The 23,447-nt window shown below is 41.4% G+C and overlaps 1 protein-coding gene across 4 annotated transcripts in view; it reads left to right on the top strand.

The window, feature by feature from the left end:
* cog3 (component of oligomeric golgi complex 3) overlaps nucleotides 1-23,447 on the top strand; it is a 34,780-nt gene that overhangs the window by 8,374 nt on the left and 2,959 nt on the right. For 2 of the 4 annotated variants that reach the window (XR_016115759.1, XR_016115760.1), the window contains exons 16-25: nucleotides 243-332; nucleotides 986-1,106; nucleotides 1,400-1,488; nucleotides 1,589-1,723; nucleotides 2,123-2,198; nucleotides 2,325-2,452; nucleotides 5,224-5,322; nucleotides 5,469-5,616; nucleotides 6,275-6,426; nucleotides 11,035-11,142. Coding sequence is in view for 1 of the 4 variants with exons in the window: in XM_089002502.1 (XP_088858628.1) it covers nucleotides 243-332; nucleotides 986-1,106; nucleotides 1,400-1,488; nucleotides 1,589-1,723; nucleotides 2,123-2,198; nucleotides 2,325-2,452; nucleotides 5,224-5,322; nucleotides 5,469-5,498 (768 nt within the window). In the remaining 3 variants the exon portion in view is untranslated. Of the gene's footprint in view, nucleotides 1-242; nucleotides 333-985; nucleotides 1,107-1,399; nucleotides 1,489-1,588; nucleotides 1,724-2,122; nucleotides 2,199-2,324; nucleotides 2,453-5,223; nucleotides 5,323-5,468; nucleotides 6,207-6,274; nucleotides 6,427-11,034; nucleotides 11,143-11,240; nucleotides 11,465-23,447 lie in introns of those variants that run through there. The other 2 variants (XR_016115761.1, XM_089002502.1) reach the window with 2 other exon arrangements.

Genomic DNA, 23,447 nt, shown 5'->3' with positions numbered 1-23,447 from the left:
CCCAATTTAGATGAGAATGCATCTTCACTGGAGCGAGAAAATTAAATCACACCGATAAGGCCTTCTCTTGTTTTTGTTGTTTTTAAATGGGAAGGATCTATTAGAAATTTCTAAACTTGAACATCATACCCCTTCCCGCCTCCACTGTCTCTCAGGGAACATGTGCATCTGTGGAGAGGAAATCCCCTCATCTTTTGTTTTTTTATTCCTAATTCCCATCTCCATTATATTGCCTTTTCCAGAGAGCCGTCTTCCAGGGTTTATCGCAAGAAGCCTTATCTGCCTGCATCCAGTCCCTGCTGAGTGCCTCCGATAGCATCCTTAAGAACAAGGTTTGGCACGCTCACTCGCTCAGAAGAAGTTTTATACTCCCCCCCCCCCCCCCCCCCATTTTTTTCTATTATTATGAAAACAGCTGCAAATTGCTCCTGGCTTTTGGATGCCCCTCCCACACCCTCCCTAATTCTATTTCGTTTGAACCTCCTGCGGCAATGGGGTACTTAACGAAAGCAGCTGGGATGTCATTTAAAGTTTATTGTAATGGCGGCGTTATTATGCTCCGCAGACTGTTCAGCCAAGCGTCCTTTTATTTATGGGCTGCTCTCACCTTCAAATTTGCTGTTAATATCGACGCTGACTGGCCCGTTTCAACCTAGCATTTAGAATTAATGCGGCAACATCAATTTCGGATGACGAGTGTCCTCCCCGTGCCTCTTTTTTTTTCTTCCTCCAATCTTTAATAATGAGCTGAGCAATAAATGGCTTCAGATGCCCTCTCTCACCCTCCACTGCAGAATAGTATCCCTTTCCGACTCTGGTTATGCAGAAGTTATTAATTAGTGTGCTTGTGCTTATCATATTCGAGCCTGTTTGAGCTCTTCTTGTTCTCGACCGCCTGGAAAGTCAGACGATGACTTTTTTTTTGTGTTTGGCAGCATGTTTTTTTTAGCGGCGGTGCTCTGTTTCTGTCACTCATCTTCCGCAGACACAAATAGACGGGCAGCTTTTCCTGATCAAGCACTTGCTGATCATGCGTGAACAGATTGCTCCATTTCACACCGATTTTGCCATTAAGGAAATCTCTCTGGACCTGAAGAAAACACGAGGTAAGATAATTAAACGTTGGTCTTCAGCTCCATAAAGCCCGTCATTACATTCATATGCTCATTAAACAACTCGTGCCGATCACATGCACCGGTGGCAACAATTAATTCCAAAATTACAGTGTCATCCAACACCTTAATGTACGCTAACTGCTCCCTCCCAGGAGGCATATTTGCCCCTCCCACCACCTTCATCCAAGGTCATATTTGATTGGAGCCACTAGAGGGCACTCCAATGCTGCAGCCTGATGTTTTTTTTTTTTGTTTGTATTCTGGTTTCTGTTCTCATTGTCAAGATGCTGCCTTCAAAATCCTGAACCCGAAGGCTGTTCCCAAATTCTTCCGGCTGAACAGTCACAACGCCATTCTGGAATTCCTGTTGGAGGTTTTTATTTATTCTACCCTTTTGTTCTTTCAACATTCCATTCACTGTCTGCCAAGGCAGTCAGTCCGCTCTTAAAAGCATCATTTTCTCTGCTCCGCAGGGAACCCCCGAGATAAAAGAGCACTACATCGACTCCAAGAAGGATGTGGACCGACACCTGAAGTTCAGCTGTGAGCAGTTCATTCAACAGCAGACTCAAATCTTCACGGGGAACCTTGAGGAGTTTCTCACCAAGGTAACCGCCAGACGTGCCCTCAGGCGGAGACGGCGCGTCCTGACCTTCAGCTCCCTGCTTTTAACTTTATTGCAATCCATTTGGACTGACACCTTTTTCTCTCAGCTGCAGACAAATTTATTCCCTTCAACTTCCGTTGTGTACTTGTGATGTCGCCGTATTTTCTTTCAAGACAATTCTCTTCAAGTCATTTGTGGCCCACCTTCCCCTCCCTCCGATTCCTCCCACTCAACCCTTTTCCATTGTCCTCTATTTTGTGCAAACAACACCAATTGTTCATTTGTCAAACCAACAAAATCATCTCTGTTTTGGAGTTAATCCATTTGACTCAGTGAAAACCATTGTTTTTTTTTTATTCTTTCCAAGGCTGTCACTAACTATTGTTTACTTTGAACACAGGTAGCAGAGCTGAAAAACATGGCCATCCAGGGTGGCCCTGCATACACGCTGTCGAAGCAGCCGTGGGCTCAGCCCGGTAAGTTTGGGGGCTTGGGATAAAAAGACCACTGTCATCTCGCTGCGACTCGTCTCAACGTGTACCGAGCATCCTCTAGGCTATGTCTGTATTCTCTTCCTTATTTTATTTCCCCTCTCCTTTCAGCAAAGATCAACGATCTAGTGAGTGCGACCTACCGGGTGTTGAAGAACAAGCTGCCGAGCACACTGCAGAGCATGTCCTTGTACTTGGCCAACAGAGACACCGAGTTCATCCTTTTCAAGCCTGTGCGGGTATGTGCCTCAAAACAGCAGGAGCTTCTTCTCTCCCTCTTCTTTTTCTTTTTTGTAACTTTGATCATCAGCCATTTAAAAGAATGTTAGATTCAGATATATAGAGTCAGTTTGAACTCATCCTTGCTGGAACATTAGCATATTTCACTTCATCACATTAGTCCCACTGCTGTAAATACTGTAGTGAAAAGGGGCCGCTAATGAGTTTGGCAAAGATGGAGCATTGCTCTTAAGGTGTGGAGTTCACTGGTGAAATCATAATATAATTAATGAGAGGATATTCTTGTGAAATTATACATGGCCCAATGTATCTTAGGTAACTGTGTTTAAAGGTCAGCTTGATAGGTACATGTTTCTAGTAACAGTATTTTTCACACTGTCAATGTACCGGTAGTTTTATTTTTTTCTCGGTCCGATCCTTAAAAGTAACAGCCATCTGTCCCATTCATAAAATATCAATGGGCCTTACTGGTTACAAGGTAGCCAAAGTGGCTGAAGTTAAATCAGGACATGGGCATTTTCGTCTCTCACTCATGTTTACCCAATCTTATGATGAGGATTATTAATAGAAAGGAGCTAACAAACATTTGTCAAACACACAATGCCCAAACCCCTGCGTGATTTCTCACAGCCAGCTCTTATGTTGGATAGGATTTCATGATACAAGTAACGTATTATCCAGTGTATAAGGCACACCCCCAATGAATGGTGTATTTTCAAACTTTTCCCACATAAGGCGCACCTGAGTAAAAGGTGCACCTTCAATGAATGAAGTTTTCCAAATACAATCTATAAATATATGAAAGTGTTCCTAATATAAGGCACACCACATCATAAGGCGCTACAGTAGAGGCCAAGGTTACGCATTACTTCTTCTACAGGGGGAAATTGAGTTGTAGCTGTTGATAGTCGTTGCGAGACTTATTGTGGCTTAATATTACTTCACATATAAGGCACAACTGCGTATAAAGGGTAGGGTCATCTTTTGAAGAAAATGAAGGCTTTTGGGTATGCGTTTTACGCCGGAAAATACGGTATTTTAAATGTTGAGGCTGGTTGGTGTATATCACGATCAACGTAATAGGTACCCTATTACGTTGATCGCGATCAATGGTGGTGTGGTCCCAAGTCGACTGCGATGAGTGGTGTAGAGTGGTGCAGATTAGTCATATATTGTGTTAATGCACATTGCACCCTTATCAGTCTCATTTATATTTTTAACATCTGATGGCGTGTGACCTCCATCACCTGAAGTCGTTAGCGCTCAGCAGTCTGCAACTGCACCTTGTGATCAGAGCTGTTATATCTATATCTTTTATCATTAGCATTTTTCTCATTCAGAGTTTGTGGACAATTCACGAGGGCACAGGCGAACAACAGGAATCTACAGTGGTGAGGGTGGCACTGTAAAACCTTGCATATGAGCTCTGAAGGTTAACAAGCTGTAAAAATGCGGGACATGCGTCCACGTCAGGCTGTTTCTCATTATGGCGTGCATATATTTGTGCGCATGCGCAGTAACGCCTTGATCGCGGGAGGTTGGTTGATCAAAAACTCAATCCTCAATTCAAAATGTTTGGTGTTGATTCTGTAATTGTTTAACTCATTGACAGCCATTCCTGACTTTATTCGTTTTTTTTGTTGTTGTTTTTTTCCGAGCGTGCGGATAAAGTGCTGATCAGACCTCTGGCAACGTTTCTCCCTCCCACGAGGGGGCAGCATTTTCCTTTTGTACAGCTGCCCCCATTTCAAGCATTGCAAGCTCAGATATCTCCAGACCCATGTTACTTAGGAATTAACTCTTTTGGTTTCTGAGAGTAAGGTTTCTTGTGCTGCATTGAATGTTTATGTATTCCTAAAACTTAATATTCTGTGGGTCCTGAAATTTGAGTGACAATGACAAAAACCCTGGCACTGACACTGGATACATTTGCACATCATCTGGCACTGAATGAGTTTACAGCCATCAGCAAAAACTCTTGTGGTTTTGAACAATAATATATCTCACGGGACCCAAGTAGACTGAATTAGATCCATCAGGTTCTTCCGCCGGGCTTCTGGTTTGTTAGCTTCCATGCACGTTATTGTGATTAAGAACTCTTAACTGCCCAAAGTCGTGAATGTTTTTGTTTTCGTCTTTATGTGCCCTGTTATTGGTTTATAACTAGTCCAAGGTGTGCCCTACCTCTGGTCCAAATTTCAGCACGGGTAGGCCTCTGCACACCCAAAACCCGAATAAAAAAATAGGCAGTATACAAAATAGAAAACTTCCTGTTTTGTGGTCTTATATATTATGCAAATCTTGATGCAATTCTTCCAGGTTTGGTACACGGGCATCTTAACTCATTCACTGCCAGACGATGTGCAAAAATGTGTCTATTCCAGTGCCAAGGTTTTTGTCATTGTCACTCAAATTGCAGGACCCACAGAATATTGAATTTTAGGACTACATAAACATTCAATGCAGCATACGAAAACCTAGGAATTAAAAGAAGTTAAATGGGTCTGGAGTTATCTGAGCTTGAAATGGGGGTGGCTGTACAAAAGGCAAATGCTGCCCCCTCGTAGAGAGAAAAACACTGAAAGAGGTCTGGTCAGCGCTTTATCGGCACCCACACAAGAAAAAACAAAACCCAACAAACACGGAAATGGCGCTCCACATCATGCTTGTCAATTCCCAAATAAATTTGGGAATGGCAGTGAATGAGTTAATAGATTTGTCTGTATGACTTTTTCAGCACTTGTGATGTTTTTATTTTGTTTCTTTCCAGAATAATATCCAGCAGGTATTCCAAAGGCTCCACACTTTGCTACAGGAGGAATACAGCGGGGAGGACCTCCAAATCATCGCATGTCCGTCAATGGAGCAGGTACACGGTGAACCAAAGATAAGCCACACCAGACATGTTTTGAATAATGCAGCTGCAAGTCTCTTTTGTGCTGTGAGCAGGTTGACTCGCAGCCGCCTTAAATAGGCTCCACAAACAAGTCTTCCTTTCTTTCTTTCTTTTCCCAGATTAACCTGCTGCTGTCTGTGAATAAGTAATGATCAGAAGACTTCTGCTTGTGATGTCGCACAATGAGCCGCGGGACTGTGAGGAAGGGGCGACAGGAGCCGCACTGGGAGCTGATACCGTCCTATAGAGCCAAAGATCTAGTCGGCGGTGCGCTGAGCCACGCGGCTCCACACAAGATCCCTCTTTCCTCCCCCCCCTTTTTTTTAAAACACGGGAGGTGTAAAAGAACCGAGTCGCATGTCACTTAACAGCAAATGGGAAAGGATAAAACGTACTTGCACACGGCGATGGTGTGGGGCCAGCGGGCTGAATATATTGAAGTGTTCAGACGAGGACTCTTTGGGTCTGTGAATCGGGGAGCTGGAGGGTTGTTTATCAGTCACTTAGCTAACGGCCAGTAAGGCAACTCGCCTTCCGATTCCCTCGATGGCCGTTGGGAATATAACAAGACAAACGGTGCAAAACCTTTCATTTGCATATTTTAGCACAGTGCTTCAATGTATAAATAAAACTCTTCTGCATGTGCAACCAAATGCTCAGGTTTGTGATCATAGCTATCGACACATCGTTTGTTGCAACAATGTAAAAAGGTCAAATGCTATGTTTTTTTTATACTTTTTCTTTTATGCACTACCGCAAAATTAATAATGAACTAATGGGGAAATAATGTATGAAGTTGCAATGTTGTGTACAGTTGTACTATTTATGAACCTTCTGATTAAAACTTTCTTGATCTAGTTTGACCAACCTGCTGTGAATTTGATTCTGTTGAACGCCATTTCACTAATAAGAATCTGCCCTTTAGGGAGTCTGCCTGTCAAACACGCTGTTACATCTTTGCACCTGTACTATGACCTTCTGTGGATTGACGGTCTGGAATCCGTGCAAAGGGATTGGGTGCTCTGGAGCGGGACGATGATTTTTGCATGCGGCTGAGCACCAACCCACGCCTGTCAGGTCTTTGCAGTGACACATTTGATTTTGCTTAAATAACATGGTCAATGGTTTATTTCTCCTTTTGTATCCAAAAAAATACTTCAGCGCAACGTGACGAGTTAGTAGTTAGCACCTCTCACTTACAGGTTTCAAATCTCTTCTCGGGTGTTTGCATGACCTCTTCTTATTTGTGCAGGTTTTTGCACACATTGCAAAAAACAGGATTGAATTTTGGGTCGCTATTGACTCTCACTTTCGTCATTCGGTGTGAATGTGAGTCTGTCATTCATATATTCATATTCATGAATTCATATATATATATATATATATATATATATATATATATATATATATATATGAGGTGCTGGAAGAGGGACAATCATGGGAGGAAAAGCCCCTACATGGGATGTACCACCGAACCATAGCAGAAGTGGCTGATCTCAAGAAGTCCTATCAGTGGCTAGAGAGGGCTGGCCTAAAGGACAGCACAGAGGCACTCATCCTGGCTGCCCAAGAGCAGGCCCTGAACACCAGAGCCATAGAGGCAGGGATATACCACACCAGACAAGACCCAAGGTGTAGGTTGTGCAAAGAGGCACCTGAGACAATCCAACACGTAACTGCAGGGTGTAAGATGCTGGCAGGGAAAGCCTACATGGAGCGCCATAACCAGGTGGCTGGCATAGTCTACCGAAACATCTGTGCGGAGTATGGACTGGAAACCCCAAGGTCAAAATGGGAAACACCTCCCAAGGTGGTGGAGAATGACCGAGCAAAAATCCTGTGGGACTTCCAGATACAGACTGACAAGATGGTAATGGCCAACCAACCAGATATCGTGGTCATAGATAAAGGGGAAAGGAAAGCCGTTGTCGTGGATGTAGCGGTCCCGAGTGATGGGAACATCAGAAAGAAGGAACATGAGAAAATCGAGAAATACCAAGGGCTCAGAGAGGAGCTGGAGAGAGCCTGGAAGGTAAAGGTGACAGTCGTGCCTGTGGTGGTCGGAGCACTTGGGGCAGTGACCCCCAAACTCGACGAGTGGTTGCAACAGATCCCGGGAACAACATCGGATATCTCGGTCCAGAAAAGCGCAGTGCTGGGAACAGCACGGATACTGCGCAGAACCCTCAAGCTTCCTGGCCTCTGGTAGAGGACCCGAGCTGAAATGGGGACAGACACCACCCATGGTGGGTGAGACGAGGATTTTTTATATATATATATATCGATAGTCCCGGTTATATCGATACTATTTCTATGCACGCACGGAGAAAATTACATGCAAACAGGGTCGGATATATCGATAGTCCCGGTTATATCAATATTTTTTCGGACTCCCTTGAATATCGATATAACGAGACTTTACTGTATATATATGTATGTGTGTGTGTATATATATTTGTGTATCTGTATATATATTTGTGTATGTGTATGTATATACGTGTATATATGTGTGTGTGTGTGTGTGGTTTATGTATGCATATCTGTATGTATGCGTATAAATATATGTGTGTGTGTGTGTCTGTGTGTGTTTGTGTATATATACATGCCCCCTTTCTTGGTTAGATTTATTCAAGGAATACAGAGACAATACTCATTTTATCAATGATAAACATCCACAACATTCATGAACAATGCTGGCGCAAATGCAAAAGTTGTTCGGCCGGTGGGGTAAACACAATTTCACCATATCACAAATGTTTCCCCAATCCATTGACGTTATTTTGCAAAATAATCTGAATTTTCCACATCGCTCTGATGCCATGCCCTATACTGCATAACGCCACCCCGGGGCCATATTTACATCAGATCGAGGTATCGCTTTGATGTGCTTTGATGTATTTATTCAAATTGTTTGGGGTAAGGGTGGGGGGGCTTTTCTCTACATTTTCTGTCGGAATTGCAATCACTATTAGAACTCTGCGGTGTGTGTTCTGTCAATCACGTTCATATGAGAAGATGTTGGCGATGAATTTATGTAACGGTTCCAATTTTTGAACACTGCCGGAGCAATTGTTGCCCGGGAGATTTTCTTCCAAATTCTGGAACTAATTTGCTTGCACAAAGCCCTTCCGGCTCCCTCACAATTACACTGTTGCAAGATAGCCAAAAGAAATACAGCCTATGTCAGAAAACGTGTTTTTCTCCTGTCAGGTGCCCATTGTCAATTTGCTCCTTTTTCCAAAATGTCTTCAAAGCCGCCAAGCCTTCAATTAATAATGCTGTTTAAAATTAGGATCCAATGATGTATTACATAGTAAAACTGTGTCGTGATGTAGGGAATGGAACACACTCTAATCATTTTCTCTCTCAAGCAAAGAATCGCTTTGGGAATACTAATAAAAGAGGACAACGTCTCACCACTTAGCAAGCATGCAGTCGCCAAACGCTGGTCATTTAATTAATTCACGATAGAGATTCAAGGCGTGATGCTACCACCAGTTCATCATCTTTCAAAATTAAGCCTTGAAACACTGAAAAAAGAAAATAATTTGTTTAGTTGGAGCATCCTCCCTCACTGACCAGGATGGATGATAAAGAAGACAGGACATAAGATATTGTGCCTACACTGGACAATTTTGGTTGAAGTAACAAAGAGCGCTACTTGGCTCCATAACCCCTTTTATGTCTGTTTAATTGCGGTCTAAAAATAAGCAGCACAGTGTTAGTCATAAGAGTAAAATCATCCATAAAGCAGCTAATCCATGCTGATAAGCCCATGGTGAAAATGTAAACAATCATCGAGTGACAGTTGTCTCATTAACACATTTATTTTAGAAGGTGTTCATCGTCATTTTAAAAAAATAGATATATTTGCAGATGACAATCTCCATCAAATTTCTTTTACAATAAAGACTTATTATTAGATGACCTACTAAGTTTTCCATCAGGCTTTTTTTAAGCTTTAGCCCTCATACTCTAGTCACCCAATCGTATTAAAAAAAAAAAAAGAAATCTTTCATTTGGCTTCAAGATACGCATCTTTCCCACGCTTGATTAGCTCCTTATCATCGCTCATTAATGCATGGCCATGAGATAAGAATGTCGAAAGTAAGACGCACATGTGCACACAATAGTTAACTTCGTGGCTCCCAGCGTCAGTTGGATGGCGCTTCTAAAAGATATGCCTTTCACTAGATGTCCTTGTACCAAGGCAGGAAAATAAATGGCCCATTCATTTTAAATTAATTAATAAGGGAAATCTTAGAGTGTTCTGATCCCCTGTTTCATTGCCGATGTCCTAATCAACAGAGTTATGTAGGTAATAATGGAGTACTGGATAAATGCATTAATACTCTACCATATTTGTTTTTGGGTGCGACCTTTCCCACCCGTGATGCCTCAAAATGACACGGAATAAATTCTTTAATCGATTGCAAATATGTATTCTTTCTTCTTCAGAACTATTTGAATCATATTCATAACTGGGTGAGGAACAAGAAAGCATATTCTCCGAATCTGAAGCCATTGTTTTGATCCTCCAGCAAGTCAAGACGTCTTGGGGTGACATCATGAACAAGGGGGCGGGACCTTCTGAAACTGGCCACTTCCGGGTTCATTTTTTTGCAGATTTTAGACACTTTAAGTCATTTTTATTGGTGTTTTGCATTTGACTAAAAAGATACTGCGTGTTTTGGGTATTTTAGATGCTTTCAAACGTTTTTATGATGTCAGTTAAGAAACAAAAAAAGTGATGTCGGTTGTCCTTTAACGCTATTTGTTTTTCCTCAAACGACAGCCATTAGTGGCATGTGACAACTTTCGAAGGCCAACAGAAATTTGAGTTCTGTAGCCATATTAGTGTGGAACCCACCAAAAGAAAGTGTTAGGTATACTAAATGTGATTATATTTTTCTCCTTAATAGACTCAGAATCCATATCTCATTACAGGATAATATACTGTGCGTTGGCCATATACTATACTCGCCTCCGTCTGTGAAGTCTTTCAAAAGAAGCTCAACAAACTGGCTTTTCATTCTCTACTTTTCCCTCGATGAATGTTGAGATTACCCTTAACTTGTCACTGTCACTACATCGACTGTAATTCCAGTCATTTTCTTGTTCAAGCCTTCATTTCTGAGCCGTGATGTGGTTCTCCCCTTCTGTGAAAGTACCGTAGTCAATAGAGCATCACCTTGATGAGACATGACAGATCCGACTGGCCTTTTCCAAATGTTCCAACCACTCGAAGCACTTGGCACGTATAAGCCCATTCACACGCGTCAGAAAAATGTAATTAGCTTACTTCTGAACCGATCGAACCTGGTAGCTTCCAGGCTTTCTTTAATTCTTTAAAATACTTGCATGACCCAAATGTTAAAGCGCAGATATGGTATATTTTGTAATTTCCCATCATATTATGTGTCATTGGATGTTGCCAAATTAAATATGTCCACTCTATCATCGCGAACAATCAATTCATTAAAACCATTCCGAAATGTGAAATGGCTTTTTAAACGGAACAGTCAGGTGGCCAATTGAACCATGTTATGAAGCTTAAGGTCCACCTCCTCTTCATAAAATGCTAACATTAGTTTAAAAAAAAATTGTTTTTCTCACACATTTCTTTGAGCTATATTAATTTTTGTGTTTAAGTTTAACCTACAAATATTTCAATTTGCATTCTAGCACATGTGTTTCAGACACTGCGGTACAACAAAAGCCAACAAAGATGGACGTTTTTGGAATGTTGGTAAGAAACTACACTTTGGGGATTATGAGCATTGTCATCAAATGGTGAGTATAGTTTTGCTTTTTTGATTGTTGATTGTTGCTGTGCCGATGACCATTTTGTGTTTGGGAGCCTTTTACTGAGTGAGTTGCTTGTTCTGTAGCCACAAAGGGACATAAGTCTTCTTGTGCCAGTACCAAGCCCGGATAAATACAGAGGGTTGTGTCAGGAAGGGCATCCGACGTAAAATCTTGTCCAAAACAAACATGCGGATCAAACCTCTGAAGATGGAGATCACTGATTCGCTGTGGCGACCCCTTGACGAGAAAAGCCGAAAGGAAAAGAAGAAGAGATTCTAGCACGTGTTTTAGCCCATGGCCTGAGGTGTCAAAGTTAAGGCCGGCCACATCATTTTTTTCGGCCCGCGAAAGCAAGTCAAACTTGTTAAATTCCATGATGATTGCTAAAATCTGAGCCAAAATGTCATATTTTTGGATGTCAACCACAATAAAAGTCATTATTCTTGACTTCAGATTTGAAAACGAGTTATTCATTAATTTGCTGTGTGCTCTATATGTAATATTTGAAGGGATTTAAACATTCTAATGGGTTCCCCAAATTCATAACGGCCCTCGAGAGGAAACCATAACTACAATGTGGCCCGCGGCAAAAAGTGACTTTGACACCCCTGGTGTATAAGGTGCAACCCTCAATGAATCGTGTATTTTCAAACTTTTTCTATATATGAGGCACACCTGCGCTCAAGGTGCAGGTTCATCTTTTGAAGAAAATCAAGGCTTTTGGGTACGCCTTATACACCACAAAATACGGTTATGTATAGCTATGAAAACCCAATCGCTTTTATTAATAAATATTACTTTATTGTGATAAGTAAAACCCAATACGTAATCAAAAGAGAGAATTTACAATTGGCACAAAAAATCTAATTTACTTTGTGTCACTTTCTAAAAATTCAGTGGCGAGTGTGCTGGAGTGTGATTGGACAAGCAACCAGATTGCGCTTTTTACATTTTTTTAATATCTAAAATTGACGGTAAACCTTGGCGATCTGTACTGAATGCTTTTCCCCATTAACTTGTAAAGTCATCATTTTTATTAGCACTCTTGTATCGGAACCCATTAGCTTGTATTGGCAGTGTGTCTGTGTGTGCATTTACACCACATTTGTACACACTTGACTTCCAATGCATTTGTCCACGTGCACATCTCCGACCGTGAAGCAGGTGCGCTCATGTTATACATGACCTCTCGCGTGTAAACACGCCTCAAAGGTAAAAAAGTGTCTTGACCCGCAGGCCCACGTAGCGATGATGTGCGAAAGCTACAAAAGTCTACCAGGAAATATTTCTTTCCCCTTTAGAGCCATGAAATGTCCAGTGAATTGACGGACATGCCGATTTGATGTGCGACCATTTATCCAGCATGAGCACATCATGGCGAGTCGCATGTGAAGTGTTGGTGATTTGTGGGAACGCCTTTAGTGCTAAGCACTCTGTCCTTGTCCTGTAAGATGCCTTTGCTGGGGATAATATGATGGCCACTTTCCCGGAGGGATAACATCATCTATTAGGTTCATTAACATTGTACAAACCTTTGAAAGAGGAACAAACGTTTACCCCCATTAAACAGTTTGACCTTGTACTTGATTGCGGGCTTTAAAAAAAAAAAAAACTCTGCGAACGCAATTTGGGAGGGAAAAACATGGCCGCCCTTCATGTCAAACATTTTAACTCACTGGGGGTGGTGGTGGGATGAGGGGTGTTTTCATCAAATGTCTGGTAAATACAACGATAAATCACTGTTCTGGAGTCAAAATGAAAGCATGAGCGCTCCTCAGCTTTTCCCAGTCTGACTCTTCATGAAACATTCCAGTCATACTTTTGATATTGATCTGAGACAAGCGAGCCTTGTCACCGTAGCCCGAGGCGGGGTAGGGTGGGGGGTTCATTTTGATCACAAGTTGACCCGCGCAGACAGATGAAAATGTCGTCCTACTGATGTTTTGTCTGGGAGAGGCTGTGCACCAAAAGAGAAATAACATGGAGTAAATGTTTGTTTTTCCTCCTGCCCTCTCCTCTTCCTGTGGTGACATTTACATTACTTTAAAGCTTCACCTGTGGTGGATGCATGTCTTGGTAAACATAGATTCATTGCAGATGCTTTGAGACCAATTTGGCCTTGTGTAGTTTTCCCGTGTCAAGGTTCGCCAACTGATGGTGCAGATGGTTTTCTTGCTTATTAGTGTCGCAATTATTAATAATTCACTACACTCATGACTATTATCTGTCATGTATTTGCTAAATTGAAGCTGAGGAGGCCACCAAGACGTAGTCAGAAGTGAAACTTAAGTTCCTAAAAAATGTCCAACATTGTTCGAGTGTAATAACTAGTAACACAATTATAATTTAAAAACCTAGACTCTGATAGCCAGTGGTGGGCCGTCAGGGCCTGCAAGGCCTTCTCTGCTGGCCTAAAAATATCTGAATCACAGACTCATGTGAATTGTATTTTGTCCATGAATTTTTATTAAATAATTGCAAATTGTCTTTCAGCTTCCTTTCAATGCTTTTCCCTTGTTGGGCTGCTTCCAGATGTGTGTTTTCATATTTAAGCTTTAAACCAATCATATTTCAGCCATCATTTTTTTCCAGAGTCAGAATTCTACCTGGATGCCTTCACAATCAGTTATGCAGGCCCTGGAGCATAAAAATCAATGTTGATGAAATTGTTGCTTTCACCAATCAGAGTTCAAGTTGGCAACACAAGGCCTGCGAGAAGGCGCTGGAATTGTCGCTAACAATGATTGGCTTGTCACATGAATGACAAATCTCTAGCCAAGCATAGTATCATTGGCCGCTAGTGAACAGCATACTGATCAGAGCTCGCACATTGTATCTGAAGCGAGCTGCATAAGCAAATATATTGTCACAAGTTATTTCCTGGCCAACGGCACCCTCTAGTGGACGTGTAGTGATATCATAATACACTCGCATTTGATTGATTCAGACATAGCACGATTGAAGGCCTATGAGTGACTTGACTTACCCAGGGTGCATTTCATTATTTACATCGAACATGGCGGACGGTTGCTATATGGGGCGTTAGAACATGAGTAAAACTCGAGAAGACATGAAAAACAGACAGCAAACAAACATATTCACTTTTTTTTCAGAAACAATCGAATAAGTCTGCGGAGGGTAGTGACAATTCGTTGCAGCAAACTGCTGTTCATGATTCGAATTTAGTGACGAACGGGAATGATTTCAGAGCTGTTGCCGCACATTGGACATCTTTGAAGCAAAGAAATGTGTAGACACTAGTAAGAAATATTGTTATAATAATAGTCTGTTCTGTTTGTCTTTTCTGGAATAGTTTTGTATGCTTCCGCAATCTAGTTAAATCGGGCCCTATCAATTTTAGAATTTGGCCCCCATTTCAGACTCGCTTTTTTAATTTCCCTGATGCATCCCTGGGTAAATGTATGAATAGTCAACTGTGAAAGGGAAAGGGCGATTATGGTCCGATTGTTCCATGTATGCTGTCACGGTCTGCGCATATTAGATGACAAGTGTAAACTTCTCTGCCAGATAGACCAATTCATGAGTTGCTTTCTTTTCTTTTCTGTAAATGGAATATACTTTGCTTTCATCTCAAGTGCAGCCGACATCCTTGTGTCTCCGGTGCGTGTTTCAGATCCACAAACCTTCATATCAGCTTTTCTATCCAGCTCCCCTCTTCTCCCACCAGAATAAACCCTATCATTTGTCTGTCTCACTCAACCGCCCGAGCAGCAGAATGCAAGGAAACATGATCACGCGTGCCCATGAACTTTCCCTCAACCACAGGTCTCCTTATTTTCTCCTGAATTGATTTTTACATTTGAGTTGGCTGTTATTTCCTGATGGATTGCTGTCTTTGAGGCGGCTGACAGAGAGCTGCAGGCGAGATTCTTATTTGGGTTGCAACTCGGAGAAATGAGAGTACCAATCACTGCTGCAGCCCACACATGTACACATAGACACACTCACACACACACACACACACACACACACACACACACACACACACACACACACACACACACACACACACACACACACACACACACACACACACACACACACGTACACACACACCCTCTGGGTTTTACAGTGAGCGAGATGAGAAAGGCTTTTGCTGCCATTTCCAGACTTCACAGGCACTTTGAGCTGTATAAATGAGACGTGACACTGAAGACGCAATCAGGGAATGGTGGCCGCGTGCGTCATTTCCCTTTTGATCTTCTGTGTCTTTTTTAGGCCACGGAGAGAAATAATTAAGCAGGTGGCAGATGTGTTCATACTAAGAGGCAAAAGAAGGCCAGGCGAGAGTAGCCCCTGCGCACTGAAAAATGATGACACAGCAAAGTGCGAGAGCTGAGATAGGGGGCCATTCCCAATCTGTCTGGGTGGGAGCAATCAGAGGGGTAATAAATCCCTCATGCAGCGTGTCCATTAAATAGTCCGAGACCACAATCAAATGTGAGCAGGGATATCTGCGCCTTGCACGCTTCACGTCTACGTATCGGTGGCTTGTGGAGAAGATGGGCGTACTGTTGCAAGGTTATTTTATTGGGAGTGCTCACAAATTTAAAGAGTCGATATATGGTTCTCAACTCGGGAGTCTTGTGTCAAAATAGCCGCAGGTCTTTAATTGACAGGAGCAAACCCACAGAGTGGATTTCCTCTGCTCTGCTTTGACCTCTCAAAGCATTGCAGCCATTTTCTTCAGATAAATAAATACTCAAAAGCACACATTTTGGATTCCTAGGCTGCATTTACACTACGCCTATCATAGCTGTGTCCGGCGCCGCCATGTCTGGGCATTAGGGATATATAAATAGGGCCGATACGACCAGTCAGACTTTAGTTCGCTGACGAAGCCTCTTGGATAGGAGGCGAAACGTCCGAAACCTTCAAATTTGTACAGATGACGGCTGAAGAAACCTTCTCATCGACTTCAGGAAAAAGTTACCAACTGTTGTTTATTATTTTTATTTGGAGTCAATGATAAACTCCAAAAATATTGACAATTGTCCGAACATGAACGATATCTGACAATAGTTAGAGGAATCCAAAACAACTTTGCTCCAACATGTTTTTAACTTATTCACTACCAGACGATGTGTCCACTCCAGTGCCAGGGTTTTTGTCATTTTCACTCAAATTACAAGACCCACAGAATATCGAGTTTTAGGACTACATAAACATTCAATGCAACGTAAGAAACCTTATACTCTCTCCTTTTATCAGAAAAAAAGTTAATTGCTATGTTATGTAGGTCTGGAGTAATCTGAGTTTATAATGGGGGCGGCTGTACAAAAGGCAAATTCTACCCCCTTGTAAGAATGAAAAAGATTGCCAGAGGTCTGACCAGCGCATGATCGGCAATCCCCCCAAGTGAAATCAAAACAGGAACAAATTCAGGAATGGCGCTCCATGTCATGCTTTCCTGAATAAATTCGGGAATGGCAGTGAATGAGTTACAAAAATCTCGACAGCTACCACCCAAAATTAATTTTCATGCACGGTAGATGCCTCTACCGCAACTTATAATTTTGAAAACTATCCTTTTTGTTGCAAGCTTTTTAATTCCCTGCATACGGGGTCATTATCCGGAATACATTTTTCATCTGCAGTCTAATAAACACTGCCCTCATTCTTTTTGTCAGTGAAGAATATCGCCAGAGCTTTTTCCCTCATTTTGACTGAAACATTTGGATTTGATGATTTTGAATGCACCCATTGAGAATATTGTAGCATGTGGCTGGCAGCTTGACACACAGGTCCAAACTGCACCAAATGTCAACAGCCTGTCTTTGATTAGGTGATGTTTACAAGCAAAAAGCAAGCAATTGTATCATTGAGAGAACAATTGTCAACCAGATGAATAAAAAGACACATGAAAGATTCAAACATGAACTAAGCATAACAAGATAATACTTTGAGAGGTTAAGAAAACATGTCTGACATCAGCAACAACTTCTGTTTGGTGGGACAGCCATGAACTGAAGCACAAATGCAAATCATTTATTTGTGAATAGGATGGTCAGACTCAAGTTTGTTCAAAAGAAAGGAAACCAGCCTAAAGCAATTCTTCTCAAAAGTTTGATGTACTTTTGAGACCAAACTTGACATAAGAGTTGGAAAGTCCGAAGTCTGTTGAGGAAAAAGCGGATTTGTGCATCATTCCGAACTTAGAAGCTCATCTGTGAACCTTAGTGGGGATATTGTGGACTTGGACAGCTCCTCGTCAGGCTGGCTGACTAATCTTCATCGATGTAACACATGACAGAAGCAGCAAAATGAACTCTCAAAGTTTCCTGAAACCTCGTCTGGAAAGTGATAGAAAGATGGACCCCAACCAAACGCAAAATCAATCAGTATGCAGCAAGAAAAACACCCACTACACAAATGAAGCTTTTGGACTGCTCAAGTCGATACCCAGATTTCAACTATAGAAGTATGCATTTTAGTTTTTTTTTCTTACTTTCACGGCTTAAAGATCAAATAAGAGTTGACCAAGACTTTTTTTCCCAACCATTCCCATTAAATAAAATAAAAAAGATAATTGATAGCAATTGACTTTGGCAGCGCTCCTCGTTATGATTCCCCTTGATGACATTTCACGTCAGTGGTGTTTAGAGTTCATCTCCAGAATTAAACCCCATAGAACATGCATTTTAATGACTCACGAGTGGCTGCAATGGAATGACAAAATGATGAAAAAAGGCAATCATAAAAAAAATCTGTCAAGACATGCCCAAAAAAAAATGAATGCAAAGTCGGCAGATTCGCCAGCCCCGGTTCAGTTATCGCAACCGAGGGATTTGCACCAAAATAAGAAATCTTATTCATTTTCATCTATTTTAAATCTGTATCGAAGATTAAAAACAATAAATCTGTTTCATTGCTTTTGCTGGCATAAAAACATCTCATTACAAATTGTTCTTTCTTGTGAGCTGAGTATGCAGTCCAGATGTAAATAGCTGCAAATAAAACAGGCTGAATGGTTTGCTATTCATCTTTTGATGTCTTCGACATCCATTCAGTTCACAGGAATAAAGAGAAATACCCTCACTGTTTCAATACTTTTGAAGGAGGGCATTTTTTATTCAGGTCATTCTTGTACGTTTTGTTGTTCAAATGGTCGAGTGGCGCAGGTGCATGTCCAATCTTTTTCCAGCCATCCCTTCTGATTTTGACACTCTCCTACCGAGTTATTTTGGTTTATGTCACTGAACAAACACGGCATAAGTTGTAAGGATCAGGGAGAAGGCAAGGAGCTCCGTGATCGCTATCCCTTGCACTGTCAGCACGGAAAGCAACACTGTTGTGTACACGGAAGATATCTTCCCACATCTTCTGCTGTGGCTGCCGCGGGACGCTTGCCGAGGCTTTCATTGAAAATGAATGACTGCCAGCTGCTTATGTCGCTTGTTGGTGTTTGCATCTGCCATAAACATTGTGGAGGGGGAATGTGGTGATGGCGGAACATTAATTTATGCGTATGAATGTGATATTCTGGGGGTGTTGGGGGGTGTTGTGGTATTTAAACATGTATTAGGGTTGTGGGACTGGAACTGGAACTGACAGAAGGGTCGAGTTTGACATCACTAAACCCCTCTACGGACCACATTTCAGCCAGTCGCAAATTATTAACGGTGTAGGTTTTCCCTCTCCCTTTAGCTTAGTTTAAAATTGATGTTTGGCTTCAGAACTCTCGCAGTTGATCTGGTCACATGAGCGCAATCCTTAATGTCATGCCATTTATGAATGTGCGCAGTCATGATAACGTCACAAAGACTACTGTACATATCCATTTTCAAAACAACGCAAGCTAGCTGCTAGCTTTAACACCGAAAACAAGCCAACGTTAGTTATGGCTGCTACGTTAGTAGCTTGACTTTGTGATGGAATGTGTCTGACCAAAATGTTACTTGTTTGAGGGATTCTTGGTTTTATTTTTCAGTATTTTATTTCTTTGGGGCAGCCATTTTCATTTTATTGTTTAGGATGAAAATGCTTTTGTCACAGTTTTTATCATGTTTTGGTCATTTCTACAAGTGATAGATTTTGTCTGCAAAAAATTATAATGTCGAACTACTGTTGGCATTGTTTGTCTTATTTTTGTGTTCCCCGTTGGCCCAACTTTATTGTTAGTCCTTTTTTGATCCGCTCTACACCCATGTTAGATGTGAGAGGCAAAAAAAAAATGCACATTTGTGTCAAGGATATTTTTGTTTTTACGTATATCTCTCTTTCTGTTCAATTTTTAGGCATGGGTCCTTGAGTCTTTTTTCACGCATCCTATTTTGATAGACACATGCGCCCAATTTTACCTTGTTTAAATGTAACTGGTATCATTTTCAAACAGAATCAGTCACGGTTAATGCCTCTAATAAATTCTTACCGTAATGCTGTCATGTATGGATGGAAATATACAGCGTGTTGGTGTCTCATTATAACACGTTGAACAGCACCCACAAATCATGTGCCGCATTCTTGACCCGGAAAACAGAGTTTTGGAATCGTCGGAGTGTGACGGCTTGAGCTGGCCACAGCATGAGAGTCAATGGGGTCCCTTCACCTCATTTCAAATGGGAAACAAGCTAATTGTGAGGGAGAAAGAGAAATACTGGAGGATGGCTCTTTAGGGCCCTCGTGCAACCGACATCATAAATGTACTTAAAACACAAACAAGAGAGATTTAAGTGGAACAATTCAGGTCAATGATAAAAACACTTTAAAGGCTTAATGTGGAATCACAGGGGATTGCTTTATTCTTCTTTATTACTCTTACGGGCCGGAAAGTGTTCCTTGCAGCTTTGTTTCTTTTTGCTCTGTGTTTTTTTTTTTTTTTTTCTACCTGATGTGGTACAGCCAGCAACCTTCCCTCTACTTGCCCACCACATCATTAAGAAAACATGCACAATCAAATGCCATCCAGTATAAGGGCTCAGTTTAAAAGGTAAAGTGACAAAACAACATATAAAAACATGTAGATCTGGTGGCCCTGTTACGTGCAGACATTTTGGGAAATCAACAATTGGATTACCAAACACTTGACGAAGATTGTGTTCATGAATTTTTGTGTGTGTGTGTGTGTGTTTTGAGAAGGTATAATTTGGCTTGTATCCGTAGACCGGCCATTGGGGATCAATGGGTGTCCAACTCATTTTTCGCCACAGGCCACATTGTAGTTACAATTTCCTCTCAGGGGTTATTACTAATTAAGAGAAGCCATTACAATGTTTAATATCCGCTACATACATGTATTACATATAGAGCACACAACAATTTAATGAATGTCTAGTTTGTAGTCTAAAATGGTTCAAGTAGTGTGAGATGGCACACGGGTAGGCAGCCGTCAGCAAGTGGTCTCACAAGCCTTGCTTTTTTTTGTTTTTGTTGTTCTTGTCTTGTTTTTGTGTCTTTTGTCACTTTGTGTTGTTGTGCATCATTTGGAAGGGATATGGATTGTTTTTCAGCGTTTTTGGCCACGACAGTCATCAAGGAGGAGAGTGTGCTGAGCGGTTGTGCCTTTTCGGCAGCACTGTTTTTGATTAGGAGGAATATCCGTGCCATGCCACTGTCATGGCTGGACAGCTTTGGGGCAATTCTGCTGTTTTGCACCTGTAATGGGCAGCATTTTCACAGCCCCGCTTTGTTCAGCGGAAAGGTCGGTGCTGTTGTACAGTCTGCGGTTGCATGGATGCATGGCATGAGGCGCCCGCCATGAGAGCGCCGATGTGTATGTGGAACTGTCGTGGCTTGGAATTGAAGGGAATTTACATGGGACAGGAGATGTGAGACAGTCTCTTTTCGTCAATGGTTGCTACAGCTTCGTGTTTGCTTTCAACATTCAGCTTGTAGTAGACATGCACATTCCACCACGACTTCCCTGATCCACTGATGAAAAGATCGCTTTGATCCTCTCCTCTTTCATCTAGAACTGCTTCATGCAACAAAGAGGGTGCAGATAGTGTTAAAGACTGAATGACTGTCTGTGTCTTTGTGTTGTCATATTTTTTGTATTTAGTTTTTTTGTTCTTTTGACTTCAAGATGACGATGCGAGAGTGGCTGCCTTTACACCAGCTTCTGTATTTTGTCTTTCTACTTCTTTCTTTCCTTTCCTCTTCTTTTCATAATTTTCTGTTGTGAAATTTACATTTCTACATTGCGAGACTAATAAAGGCTAATCATACCCAATCCAAATAACGACTGTTATTGTGGTTTACATGGGCCAATTTAAAATTTTGGGTCGTACTTTATAGCAAGCGTCATGGAATCGCACCAGTTTCATTTGCTTTTGTGGCCTGAAAAAAAATGTAGCCGGCCAGATTTGGCCCCTGGGCTTTGACTTTGACACCTGTGGCATATAGATTCTGTATAAGGAATGGCCAAAACATAAACACGACCCGCATAATCTAATGGATGAATGACATATACTGGATCATCATTGCACTTGTATAAATTGAGAGCAAAAAGAAAAGTCACTTAACAATGCAAGCTGTCCAAGAGACATTAAAAAAATAGAAATAATAACAATAAACGGACAATGACCTACCGAGGGAGCTGTAATGGGGAGCTGGAATGAGTCGCATTTTATGGTGGCCCGCGTTTTTCTTAGGTGAGAAAGACATAAGGGAGATTGAAGGGGGAACAATTGCATGCTTTGGTCCTATAGAGAGGAGCATAAATAGATTTAAGGTTTCATTTTTCTACACAATGGTATTTTTCCAGAAAAAAAGACCATTGTGTGGAAAAGAAGAAACCTTCAACCTATTTCAAACTAATAAGAAGACAAAACGAATGTTATAGCACAGTATGGGTTTGGGTGTTTTGGTGAGGTGATGGTGGAGGGCTCTTGTGACAGCCACATGAATCCAAGACACAAACATCACGACTCAATACTTTCAATGTGGGAGAGGAGGTAGTTCTCGGATGGGGCATAACAGCCCAGACGCAATGTCCAGCAGCTGCAGCCATTTCACGTTGAGTGCATCTGTAGCGAACCTGGAAAGCCTTACAATAAAAGAGCTGTCTGAAAAACAACCTTGCAGGAAACAAAAAATAAAAACAATTATGAGGGTAGATAACCACAGTGTAAAAGTATTGTTAGAGCATATTTAGCTTGGCCACAATATATGGAGCAGCTTTGCAAATGTTTTTTTATGAATTATATAAACATTAAATCATATTTATTCTTTTGATCGTATCTTTCAATTATCCTATGTAACATTTGAAGTGAATATACACAGTGCACAATGCAGTGGAGTGGATGATTGATCCTCAAAACTCAAGCTAGCTGCAGTTAGCGACTTGAAATATTAAAATAAAAGGATAAACATTTAAAATCTGGCAAACCTTCACAGTCCTAAGACTCATGTGTAGAATTGTTGCTTTACACAAAAAACACCTTGGAAACGAGGCCGAAGAATCACTTGCGACTAATTTCTTGTTGATTACCTCATGTGGACGAAAGAAGCGGTAAAAGAAGCCCATTTAAGAGTGAAACACATTGATTTTGGCATGGTGTCTTCCATGTATCATTGTCTCCACCTTTAAAGAGTCCTAATTGACATTTGAATTACTGCTTCCAAAAGAAAAAGTTAGATTCGATCTTGCACAGCTTATTTTTTTCCCGTACGCTTCCAAAGAGGAGCATTTCAAAAGCTTTTAACTCCTTCACTGCCATCCCTGATTTTTTTCGGGAATTGAAAATATGGCGTTGCCATTCCTGAATGTATTCGGGTTTTGATTTTTTTTTTATTGCGGGGAGTTGCCGATAAAGCGCTGGTTAGACCTCTGGCGATTTGTTTTTCCCTTCCGTGAGGGGTCAGCATTTGCCTTTTGTAAAGCCGCCCCCACTGGCACCTCATGATACCCCAGAACCAAATAAAAAGAAATGAAGTTTTTTTCTGATGAAAGAAGATAGTTTAAGGTTTCTAATGTTGAATGTTTATGTAGTCCTAAAACACAATATTTTGTGGATCCTGGAATTTGAGTGAAAATGACAAAAACACTGGCACTGGAATAGACACATTTTTGCACATCGTCTGGCAGTGAATTAGCTAAGATGCACCTGTACCAAACCTGGAAGAATTGCATCAAGATTTGCATAATATATAAGACCCATTATTTACCACAAAACAGGAAGTTTTCTATTTTGTATACTGCCTATTTTTTCATTCGGGTTTTGGGTGTGTAGAGGCCTATCCGGGCTGACAATTGGACCAGAGGTAGGGCACACCTTGGACTAGTTATAAACCAATCACAGGGCACATAAAGACAAAACCAAAAACAT

This window comes from Hippocampus bargibanti, linkage group LG08 (assembly GCF_051943395.1).
Source record: "Hippocampus bargibanti isolate YZ-2025 linkage group LG08, ASM5194339v1, whole genome shotgun sequence".
NCBI classification, from domain to species: Eukaryota; Metazoa; Chordata; class Actinopteri; order Syngnathiformes; family Syngnathidae; genus Hippocampus; species Hippocampus bargibanti.
Note: the sequence above shows the minus strand (reverse complement) of the source record. Positions and strands in the feature narration are given on the sequence as shown.